The sequence below is a fragment of the Callorhinchus milii genome, unplaced genomic scaffold (genome assembly GCF_018977255.1).
Source record: "Callorhinchus milii isolate IMCB2004 unplaced genomic scaffold, IMCB_Cmil_1.0 Scaffold4, whole genome shotgun sequence".
NCBI lineage: Eukaryota > Metazoa > Chordata > Chondrichthyes > Chimaeriformes > Callorhinchidae > Callorhinchus > Callorhinchus milii.
Window position 1 is genome coordinate 42234457 of NW_024704745.1, and position 12957 is coordinate 42247413.

Genomic DNA, 12957 nt, shown 5'->3' on the forward strand with positions numbered 1-12957 from the left:
TACTCTATCACAGCCAAAACAGATTATAGGAACTGCTACTTATTGTCAGCAATGAGACTTTTAAATAATTTGAATGCAATTTAAATGTCTGACTCAAAATGTGGAATCACGAATATGCTAGGAAGAAAGTAGGCAACCGTGAAGAAGCGCTTGGCAAGATGACATTGCTGTTGATTAGTGCCATTGGTTTCTGTGCACGCTCAACAGTGTATTTTGATGTCCTTTAAAAACATTTATGGCAGGGGTTTGCATATCTGCCCTTAACCATCTGCTGTGGGGCTCATTATTCCAATTGAGGGTTGATTGATGAGCTGTGTTGTTTTATGTTTCCTTATTTCACATTTAGAGGTGGAATGCTTCATGAAATAATTGTTATGGACAAGAAAGCAAGAGGTCAGTTATTGGCTGCCAGTTGCCATCTCAGATGGTAAATGAAAAAATGACAGTGTCATTAATCCATTCTGTTTAAATTGCTCATGACTGGACTTGGCTCATAGTTATCGTAATCAACCAAGGTGGGATGTTGATTTTAGGTTTTAGGGTAAAATCAGTGACATACGTGTTAAACTTGTTCATTGCTTATGTCCATTATTTTCAAATAAAGATGATAAAAATATTGCCAGCAAATATACAGTTCTGTGTTTTGTTTTAGAGAAAAATAGAAGATCTAAATTCTGACTGGAAGACGATTAATAAGTTGCTTCAAGATTTGAATCAAAGGCATCAACTTGGTGTAGGTAAGTTGAAAATTGTACTTTCAAGAAATTTACAATAGAATACTGTGTAACTGCAGGCTGACTATCCATTGTCCAAAGGGAAGTCAGGCTGCAAAATAGGGAAACAAAGAAGGTGTGAATTTCATTATGTTGTGCCTCTCCGTATGTCTGTTTGTTAAAGATATGACTTTATCCATGACAAGAAGGCGAACAGCCCCTGACAGATATGTTGCAGGGTGATGTGGTGATAACAATGAAAGGAAGCAGTTCACTTTATTGTCTTGCTAAACTGAGAATGGGCTCCTACTGCATGCAAACATTTTTAGCTGCACGCATGAGCCAACCTCACAGTTCACTTCCAAATGTGTTTCAAGCATCTTCAAACCTTCCCTTCTGCCTCTCACAGGACAAACCTCCCTCTTTTTCCATGCGATTCTGGAGGCCAAAAATAATCCCAAAGTTCTGTTCTTTACCTCACATACAATGTCAAGTGTGAAGAGGTGCATCTCGTCTCCTCCTCCTTTCCCTTTTCTCTAGCACCCCCATCCCCTCCATGCTTTCTACATCTCCCACTCCTTCCGCCATAGCTCCTCTCATTGCCCGCCCCCCCCCCCCACCAACCAACGCTACACTGACTTGCCCCCACCATTTCTCATTCCTACTTCTGAACCATCATCACCCATATGAACCCCATCACCTGCTGCCTTGACCCCCTCTCCACCCAGTTGCTGGTTACTCAACTCTCCCTCCTCTGCCCACTGCTGGAAAAAAAATCCCCCCCTCCCCCCCACCTCGGCTGCCTTGGAGTCATCTGAATTCCTTCACCTCTGGGGGTCCTCTCGCAATGACCTATCCTCCTCGGTCACTGTTCTCCACAGCTCTGCTCCTCCACTCTCGATTCCCTCGCTCCCCCCTCTTCCCGAACCGTCTCTTATTCACGCAAAACACCTTGGTACACCAGCCACCTCCACTCCCTTAAAGCTCAGGCGCATTCCGCTGAGCGCGCCTGGCTTAAATCAAACCTAACTGTCCATCTGCAGATCTGGCTGGACCATGTCAAATTCTACTGCTCCGCCCTCACCTCCGCTAAATCTTCATTCTACTCCAAGACAATCTTAGAGGCTAAGGACAACCCCAGGCTCCTCTTCTCCATCACGAACCGACTCCTCCACCCACCCTCTCATGCCTCATCCATCCTCACCTCAAATACCAACTGTGAGGAGATGCTGGACTTCCTCGAATCCAAAGTCGAGGGAATCCGCTCAGCTACCTCTGCCACTACATCTGTTACCCCCTCCCCATCTCCTCACCCGCACCAGCCCCTACCCACCCCTCCCTCCACACCTTTGAACCTGTCTTCCCCTCCTCTCTCATCACCACCATAACCCGTATGAAACCCACCACCTGCTCCCTTGACCCCAACCCTACCCCTCTCTTTACCTTCCAGCTCCACCTCCTTGCCTCTTTACTCACTGACATTGTAAACCTCGACCTGTCCTCTGGTACTGTTCCCACTCCATTAAAAACTGCTGTCATCATTCCTATCCTTAAAAAAAACCCTCCCTGGACTCTTCTCTACTCTCTAACTCCAATCTCCCCTTCCTCTCCAAGATCCTGGAACGTGTTGTTGCTTCTAAGCTTTGCTCCTTCCTCTCCCGCCACTCCCTTCTCAAACCCCTCCAATTGGGTTTCCGTGCCGCCCACAGCACAGAAACAGCCTTGGTCAAAGTGACAAATGACGTTCTGTGACCAGGGCTCCCTCTGCCTCCTCGTCCTCCTTGACGTCTCTGCTGCTTTCGACACCGTCAATCACTCTATCCTCATCTATTGCCTCTCCTCTCACCTCAACCTCCATGGTGCCGTCCTTGACTGACTCAGATTGTACCTCTCGCATCGCCTGCACTTAATCTCCTCAGACGGCTTCTCCTCTAGCCCTCGGACTGTCTGGCATTCCTCAGGGCTCTGTCCTTGGTCCCCTCTTCTTCAATATCTATATGCTCCTTCTTGGTGACATCATCCACAGACGTAGGTCAACTTCCACATGTGTGCGGAATACAGCCAACTCTATCTCTCCCTCCACCCTTAACTCCAGGACCTTTGTAGTGCTGACAGAATGTCTGTCAGACATTAAGTCCTGGATAAGAGCTAACTTTCTTCAGTTGAACGTCAACAAGACCGAGGCTTTCCTGATTGGCTCCCGTCAGCGCCTCCTCACCTCAGGCGCACACTCCACCTTACTAAGCCAGTCCGGAACCTTGGGATCTTGTTTGACCCTTAACTATCCTTTCTACCCTACATCTGTGCGATGATCTGCTCTGCCTTCCCCCACCTCTGCAACGTCACCCGGCTCCGACACTGTCTCACACCACAGGCTTCCCCCCCCCCCCCCCCGCCCTCCACCTCCCCCACCCCGACCCTCAGCTTGGGTCCGTAACTCTGTGTGTCCAGCGCCTTAGGACATCCTCCCAACATAAAATGTGCTATACAAATGTAATTTTGTTGTTGTTTTGTTGTTGCTGGCTGACACAGTCAACTAGTCTTTCTCCTAAGGCTTCATACCACTCCCCCTCAAAACCGTTGTTATCACTCCCCTCCTCAAAAAACAACTTCGACCCCTCTAATCTGACAAACTACTGGCCTATTTCTAACTTGACCTTCCTAGCCAAAGTTCTGGAGTGATTTGTTGCAAATCAACTTCGCTCAAATCTTTCCCTTCTCAACCCCCTGCAGTCTGATTTTTGCCCTGCCCACAGCACAGAGACAGTGCTTATCAAAGTCACAAGTGATATCCTCTCTCTCTGTGACCAGGGTTCCTTCTGCCTCCTTGTTCTCCTGGACCTCACCGCTGAAACAGTCATCCTTCTCCACTGCCTCTTCTCCCTCATCCATCTCAGTGGGACCGCACTCACCTGGTTCTAGTCCTACCTAAGCAATTCCCATCACTTTGTCTCCAGAAAAGTTTTTTCCTCCTGCCCCTGCACAGTCACCTGCGCCGTACCTCAAGGTTTCATCCTTAGCCCCCTTCCTTTCCTTGTTTACATGCTCCCTCTAGCTGATGCCTTCTGTAAACTTCCACATGTATGCAGATGACACTGAAATCTATTTCTTCTCCAGCTGCAACTCTGTGTCCTCTGATGTTCTGTCAGCTTGTTTGTCGGACATCAAGGCCTGGATGAGCACAAACTTCCTGAATGTTGATAAGATGGAAACTATGCTCCTTGGCTTCCATTAACGTCTCTCTCTTGCAGCTCTGACCTCCTCAACCTCCCCAGCCTTTCCCTAAGACTTACCAAATCAGTACAGAGCCCACGCATCAGATTCAATCCCCAGCAATCTTTGCTGTACCACGCTAGCTTTCCTCCACTTCTGTCACATTGCCTGCCTCCAACCATACCTCCCACCCAATGAAGCCGAGACCCTCATTCATGCCTTCTTCTTCTCTTGCCTCAACTATTCCAATGCCCTCCTCACTGCTCTCCCCAGCCGCACTACCCCCATCACACCAGCCCTTGCCAGGCTACACTGGCTCCCTATCACAGAACTTTCATGCCCCAGCACCTCCCTATTTCTCCTACCTGCTTACTCATCTGTAGCCGTGCTGCTATGCTTGAAACTTTGAAATTCTCTCCATCAATCCCTCCGCCTTGCCCCCTCCCTCCTTATCGACGGTGCTTATGGTGACCTTTAAATATGAACCAAACATTCCTTTGAGAGAAAATATCGCTTTATTAAGTCGCATCACTCCATTAGGCAATGTTTTATAACAGATTGGATGTGGTAATTATAAAATGTTGGAAATTTCACCCCTATGTGTACGAGGATTCATAGAGGCTAGCCTGCACCTTACTAATCTGTAGCACAGTACCAACCAGAACAAAATTTAATTTCATGGCTGTTTGTTGGACATTGCCACGGGCAAATCGGCTGTACTCACCTAAAAAATATAGAATCAATACAGCTGGCAGTAAATCTTATGAAGCATTTGAGATGACCTCCCAATGTGAAAGATGCCATATTAAATCAAAGTATTATATAAATATCTTTATTCTGTAAAAAGATGGAGGGGTGGGGTGGGAGGCAGGGGAAAGGTTCATAAACATTTTCCTCCTAAATGTAATTCTTAAATGTATTATTCGAGTGCTTTCCTTCCCGTGCATATCTCCGCCTCGTTGGACAGCCCTCACTGGCACAATGTTACTGTTTTTTTTAATATGTAATTTTACTTCAAATATAAAGCCTCAAATATGAACCCTGTCTTTTTCACAGCCTGTGAATTTGGAAATTTGAAACTGTAAGTCTTTGGTGTTGAGATAAATCCTGGTATAATGCTCATCTTTGGCATTGAGGAATATGGCAGGAGGCCATATACATGCAGTCAGCTGAAACAGTGCTTTAATATAAATTAATGCCTACATCTAGGTGAACAAGATATAAAATCTCAGATTTGAACTTGGATTTCCATCGTACTGATGTTTTACAGAAGGGATGGCCAATTTGAGTGGCTATTTTACACATGTGTAATACACCCTACTGTTGGCCATCCCTGCTCTGTAGGATTGTTCGATTGCCTTGTGTGCCACAGTTTTCTGGGTTGTTCTCCACAAATTGTATCTGCTTTTAGACAAACTATTTTTGTATCTGTTCCAAACATTACAAAATTATCAATGAAGGGGAGAAGGATTGTGCAGAATTTTGGCAAACTTTTAAATCTAGTCTTGATTTGGAATCTGGAAGTAGAATAATAATCTTTGCATTTGATATACTGCCTTCAAGTCAGGAGGTACTTCACAGCAATATATAGTGGAGTGACTCTGTGTTTTGTGGCTTCTTTGCTTCACCACCTGTTTCTTCCTGGAATTTCATCCACTTGCTCCCTACTTCTCTTTCCATACTCTTCACTCCACGTCCCTTGTGAAGGTTGCCTGCTCCCCTTCATCAGTAAGCCTTGTATCAGTAAGTGTGATCCCCATGGGATCTAACTTGCTGTATTTATTAACACAAATCCTTACTAATAAGTTGTGTTAGAATATGTGTGAATCCGTTGGAGTATTAGAAGTAGATCACAGTAGGTGTGATGTACTTCTGGTTAGTAGAAAGATCCTCTATTTATGTGATTCTGACTCCTTATTATGGGAATTCCATTATGAAATACCACAAATTCCGCCCCAAAGTCTGGTTAATAGTGTGAATAAAGTGGAGCCATAGATGAACAATTTAATGTTTGTGGTAATACCTTTCTACAGAGCTTTTGCAGTAGTTTGCTGCCAGAATGGATTGGCCATGACTGCCTGACAAAAACTAGATGCAATTACCTTTGCAGCTATTTTTCTTCTGCTGGAAGAAAACGTCTGATTTAAATCACTGAACTTGTAGCTGGCAGTATTCATGCTTTTCAAAGCATGAATCTATAATGTCATCAGTGCAGAGACCAAAATGCACTTCTGGCCAAAAACAGAGAAGCTGGCTGATGTAAAAAAAAAAATTATTTGCATCCCACCTCTCCGAATATCTGAATTTTTATTTGTAAAAGACATGAGTCCATCCGTGACAAGGAGGCAAACAGCTTCTGACAGATACGTTGCTGGTGATTTGATAACAACAAAGGGAAGAGGCACACAGGCTCCATGACCCCATCACTCCCACCCTCGCCCGACTCCACTGGCTCCCCATCCCCCAGAGGATCGAGTTCAAGATCCTCTTCCTCACCTTTAAGGCCATCCATGGCCTTGCCCCCTCCTACCTCTCTGACCTGCTGACTCCCTACCAACCTGCCCGCTCCCTCTGTTCATCGGGCTCCAGCCTGCTCCATATTACCCGTCCTACCATCGGTGGCCGTGCTTTCAACCTCTCTGCCCCCACACTCTGGAACTCCATCCCATGGTCCCTTCGCCTTGCTTTCTCCCTTGCCTCCTTCAAGGCCGGTCTCAAGACCCTTCTCTTTGATCGTGCCTTTGGTCGCCCTCCCACCTCTCTGCCTTCCCTCACCCTTACACCACCCCTCCTCCATGCTCGGGTCCCGACACCTGACTATTCAGCACCTTGGGACATCCTGCTGATGTGAAAGGCGCTATATAAATGTAATTTTGTTGTTATTGTCCGGTTTTGAAAAACCAGAGCCAACAGGGGTTTAAGTAAAATTGAGAGTGGATTGTTAATTGGGAGTGGACAATGACCTACTCCCAATTAACATAGCCCAACCATATTAGCGCTAAGCCATTATGTGCATTGGAAAATGAGTGCATTGATACCTCAGAATAATTTTCAGGTTAAATTTTGAAATTTGCATTGCATGCATTACAAATGAACTCCCGTGTGCTAGAGGCGGATCTCGCTCCTTCCACTCCCATCCTAATTCTCAGTCCCCATGTGAAGCAGTATGATGCATTCAGAATGGACGTTTGGCTGCTGGTTGGTGGGTTTACAGCTTTTTACAACAATTTGGAGCAAACCACAAAGTGAGCAGACCTCACTGTTCACTTGGGTTCTTTCCAATATTTATAAAAATGATTTCATAAATTTTACGTTATAGGAATATTGTGAATGTGTTGGTCCTGGGATCACACCACCTGTACAGCGCACAGGACCACTGTGTAGTGATCTCTACTAATAAACATTCATGTGTGACTGTCGGGGAAAGGGTGTTTGGGTGAGGTTATCGGGGCAGTTTGCACCAATTAAACGGTACCCATCTTAAATTAGTACCTATTATAGAGGAGTGATGGAGGAGAAAAGCTAAATGAAAAATGAAAGGACGCTATTGTACCTTAAAGCAAGACATGTCCTTTACTGCAGCATGTCTTCTCTGTGGATTGAGAATACAGGAATTGAATGTGAGTGACTTGACAAGGTGCTTGAAAGCTTTACATAAAAATGACAGTTGTTGGGAACAAAAACAACAAAGTGAAATGAAAAGTGAATTGGATGGGGGCTGTTTTAACAAATGAATTTTGAAGGGCAAGCATATTTAATACGGTGAGACTGAAAGTGACAGTAGTAAGTTGAACCCAGTATAGGCAACGTGAATGAAAAGAGCAATCATTTCCGTTTAACCATGCTGCAGGATTTTCTGTGCTGATGCAGTGCATATTTAACATCAAATAGCAAGAGACTGAATTGAATCATGTACATTTGTTCAGAGTTTTTTTCAAGGTTAGGGCCCAGTATGGGGATTTATTTTTCAATTCCTCTAATGTGGGACACAAGCTGAAAGACAAACTTGTAATAAAGCTTTCAGTTTCACTTTGCTACCACCACATTACATGAGGAATTTTCTGGGGTTATTCGGGATGTGTGGTGTGAAAATGACTGAGGTTATTAAGGAAAAGGACCAAGGCGAAAACAAGATCCTATTCCTCAAGAATAATACTGAATTTAATGTAATATGAAAATGTCATTTGTATTCTGTTTCTCATTGGAGGAGGGAGAAGAAGTCTTGGTGCTGTCATTTACCCATAGAGATTGGTCCTTAAAACCATTTGAAACCTTTGGCTTTATATACAGCACTTTTAAACCTTGGAGAAATATTAATGTAGAGTAGATTTCTTAAGAAATTTGAATGTCCGTGATAATAGTTCACAGGATTCCTGTTCCAACTGAATCTATTTTCGGAATGGATTTCTCTTCAGGAATAATGTGTGTGAAGTATTTTCAGTTTAAAAGGAGTCCCCACTCTCAGTTCTTAATTAAGAAATCCATTAAGAATACTGTAAAATTGATCTTGTTATCCATTTCATTAAAGTCATCTTTGAGAATGTAATTATACATTGCCAGTCGAATAATATTTGCTCTGTGCTTGCATAACCTACTAGGAAGATTTCTTGCCACTGTGGCAATTATTTTTGGGATAGTCAGTGGACCGAAAGTCACTTCTGTCTAGTGGACTAAAATGTATTTGCCACAATGGGCAAATATGAGCAGAGACAACAACAACAACTTGCATTTATATAACACCCTTCACATGGGGTAGAGTCTCAGAACGTTTAACAGTGGTAGAGTTTGACACCAAGCCAGGGAGAGAAGGGAGGTGACTGTAGGGGTTGGTTGATCTGAAGACAGGCAAGGAAGGGGGCAAGGTGGAGGGCTTGAGACAGAGAGAGACAATGGCTGTTTTCTGTGCTGTAAATTTCTACAGGTCAAATTGGTCCATGCCACAATAAATAAAACAATGGATGATATTGCCAGCATGTTTCTGATTATAACATGACAAACCAGAGTAAAATCCTATTGAGTGATCACTTTAAAGACCAATGATGGCATATATACCTGGCTAATTACTATTTTTACTATAATTACTGGAGCTCGATCAGCTATCTCTAACCAGACTGTTTATATTATTTAATTGAAAATGCAGCACAAAATTAGTGAGTCAAGTACTGTGTTACAACTACAAGCCATTAAAAGGCTTAATAAAGTTCTACAACACAAGCATAAACTATCTTAAAAAGGGAAAAGATTTCTTTGTCTGAATGCCTGGTTCTGTGTTAAATGTTTTGGCATCTTAAGCAGCTGTGGAGCCAATTGGCTGGAATGTTCCAGAGAGAATATCTCTGATGAATTGTAGTATGAATAGAATTGGTATGAATAGAGACAGATACACAGCATGTTCCATGCTCTCCGGAGTTATTTATATATATAGTTATTACCTTCGGATTCAGCAAAATTTATTAAGAAAAGAAGCTTAAAAGCTACCACTGTTTCCTTCCACTTCAGGGTCCAGTAATACACAACAGAAGCTAAACCTTATTAAGACTAAATTGTTTCTCTGTCAGGCCCAGTACTGTGCTAGATATCTGTCTTACTCTTGTTTATTTGGTAGATGTAATAGGTTTACTCTGAAACAAATCATTGGGACCACTGGAGTGTCTAACTGCATCACACACTGCAGAATTATTTGGTTCTCTATTCGTTATACTCTTGATCCTGTCATGTAACTCTTAACCACCTGGAGATTCAACAAGCTTAATAAGGTCCACACTCTTAAGAAACAAAATAAATTTATATTACATTAGAGTTTGGCTGGTATGAGTTAAGGGCAGCAACAACATCTCATGGTACTAATGGCAGGAAGGCATTCACTTGATCCCTCTCCTGGTTAAATAGCAGCATCCAATGTTTTTTTTTGGTGTTTTAGGGCAAATTACCTTTTCTCCTTTGATATGACCTTATGTTCTTATGTACCTTGCTAAGAAACTCCTGGGCAGCTGCTACAGTTCATTTGCACGGGTGTTGTTTCATGATTTGCTTTATTTTAACTTCTGTTCATTAAATAGGCCAACTCTGTTATAACACCCCCTACACCTCTTCGAGCACTGACCAGTCAGTTAGCTTCCCATGTTAAACAAATATTTGTCTTCCTGCGTTAGTGTGCAGTGCACAGGAAGTGACTTCAGTGGCAATCTCTCAACCTGGAAGTTAACCATTTGTTCACACTTCGCTTGAAACTCAAGCCTGAGATTGTGGACCCAGATGATTGTGCTTTAACAGGATCACCGTGCACTGATACATGTCAATATATTGAAATACTTTAAGTGCACAAAAGTGGGATCAAGCACTCCTTAAACAAGCAGCCTTTTTAGAATTTCTAAATAGTTTATAACTGTTACACTTTTATAATGTTCATCCATTATGAAGCATTTGTTTGGGTGATATAACTTTTATTGTATTGCTGCAGAAATTAAATATTCCCAAGAGATTTGTAAATATTAAATCCTGTCAGCAACTGGATGTGTAATACATTTGCCAGGACTTATGTTTCAATGTGACCAGATGGTATTGTGTTGGAATGGAGTTACCATTAATGCTGTGAAACCTATCCAGTTACTGGTAGGATTCAATATTTATAAATCCTTTGCAAATCCAGGTTGTGAATCTCCCATTTTAGGATTCAGTAAACACTGAAACTCTGGCTAAGTGGACTAATGAGTGGAGATCCGGTCCAGTGAGCCACAATTTCTGGCTTAGTATAATTGCAATGCCAGTTCTAGAATTTACCAATTTTGTAATTGTTTGAATCCCACAAGCAGAAGATAGCAAATAAGTTAGCTTCTGCTCACAGGATTCAAACAATTTGAGTCAAAGTCACTATCCCTGGTAACTGTGGAGGTCAGCAAGGATGGTGATGCAGCTCAGCTCGGCATTGGCGCGTGCTACAGGCATTGGCTGGTGGAGGTCTGCATGTGCACGGGCCCACAGAAATAATTTTAAAAACATTTTTAGTGCGGGGCTCTGGCTGGTTAGGTACAAATTCTGGATACCTGGAATCTGATTAGCCGGGGGGTTATTCATTAAGTTTTGCATGAATGATTCATTAAGTCTTGCATTGACTCATGTCCATAATGTTTTCCTTTCAGGTTCAACCAAACAGCAAACTGTTGTGACACAGACACTAGTTACCACAGAAACCTCCTTTACCAAGCTAGAAATGCCATCCTCTTTACTCATGGAAGTGCCAGCGCTGACTGACTTCAACAAGGCCTGGGTGGAATTGACAGACTGGCTCTCTTTGCTGGATCGTGTGATCAAATCTCAGATTGTGACAGTAGGGGATGTCGAAGAAATCAATGACATGATCATAAAACAGAAGGTAAAAACACAACCCTTTATTGAGGAATTTTCCACTGGCAAAGTGCATGTTAATAGTCTGCTGTCTGATCAATAGAAAGTAATCTAAAAGCAGAGTAAACAATTTGCATGGTAATGGACTAGACGTTAATACACTGAGTGGATTGATGATACACTACTTCAAGCACCAAATAGGTTGAAGTCTTTATGACACTTGACATCCAAATCTGACTTGGATAATTGCTGGAGGGTAGCCTTAAAAAGTCACTTAGTGTACACAGTAAAATATTTACATTCAATCCCAGTCAAACTCTAGGCATCTCTTTTCAAAGGAAGGAGTATTTGAGCATTTGATGGAATGCACAGCCTTTTGTACAATTTTAAGCGTCTTTTAAAATATGAACCAGCCTAGATTTGCTCCAATATTATTGCAGTTAACCCTTATTTTATGTGTTTAAGAGGGCTTTGAAATCAAGGGTGCAAAAGGCAACATTCAATGTCAAATTAGTCACTGGCAATTATTGTTGGTGACAATTAACAACTGGCCAAACATTGTGATACAAGCCTAAATTTCACAATCGATATGTTTGACAGTGAGCATCATTGTTTACTGCAAAACCTGTTTCTAAAATTTGCATCAACATTTTGGATTCTATTAGCCAATAATCCTCAAATAAAATAGATTATTCACTTCAATGGCCACTTGTGGGACATTGTTAACTGACTGCACCATTTGCTTATAAATATAGAGTCATTCTGAATACTTTAAGGAATGTTCCAAATTTTCACCTGTAGAATGAGCAATAACCTCAGTACTTGATTAATTCAGTCACACATAACAAGTTCATAACAAAGTTCATTAATTCAATCACAAAAACAAGTGTCTAAGTTCATACGTTTGTGAAGCAAGGGCAGCAACAACAAAATTATATTTGCATCACAACTTTCACGTCAGGAGGATGTCCCAAAGTGCTGGACAATCAGTGTTTCGGACCCGAGCTGGGGGCACAGCTAAACTGGAATTTTAGCATTTGGTGTTAAAAGGATTCGATAAGATGTATGATATGGGGTGTTTCCACTTGTTGGTGAGTTAAAAACAAGAGAACATCAATATAGGATAAGCAGCAGCAGATCTAAAAAAAATAATTCTGGGGGAGCTTCGCTGACTGTGCTGAGAATGTGAAATTTGCTGCTGGAAGCTGGTTGAAGGAGAAAGCATCATTGTACTTAAGAGGAAACTCAATGCATATATAAGGGAGTAGGGAATAGGGGGGTATGGGAGAGGGGCTGAGGGGCGATGGAATATAAACATCAGTTGGACTGAATGTTCTGTTTTTGTGCTTTAACCAACTGTTATTTTATGTTATCATTTTCTCCGGATGAGCAGCCTCATTACACCATACTAGAGTGTCTCCTTGGAATATCTACCCTAGCAGTAAAACATTCCCAGCTGTACAGGACCAAGGTTGCACATTGTTCAAGTGCTTGGTTTCAGAACTTTGGGTGTCCCATAGCATAGTGGTTAGAGAGCTCGCCACGCAAGTAAGAGGACCCAAGTTCAATTCCCGGTCGGGCGAAAACCTTAGGCAAGTTTCCTTATTGCCCAAGACTCTGTTTACCCAGTTGTAGGTAGGATCCTGGTTCTTAGTCGATTGGCGGATAGCTTTCCGGGGATAATAAG

General features: G+C 42.6%; 1 protein-coding gene across 1 annotated transcript in view; it reads left to right on the top strand.

Annotated features, from left to right (window-relative positions):
- The window catches only part of LOC103186406 (dystrophin-like), a 775626-nt gene that overhangs the window by 562457 nt on the left and 200212 nt on the right, over positions 1-12957 (top strand). Inside the window, 2 exon segments of the mRNA XM_042334068.1 lie at positions 653-737; positions 11066-11298. Coding sequence (XP_042190002.1) covers positions 653-737; positions 11066-11298 — 318 coding nt within the window.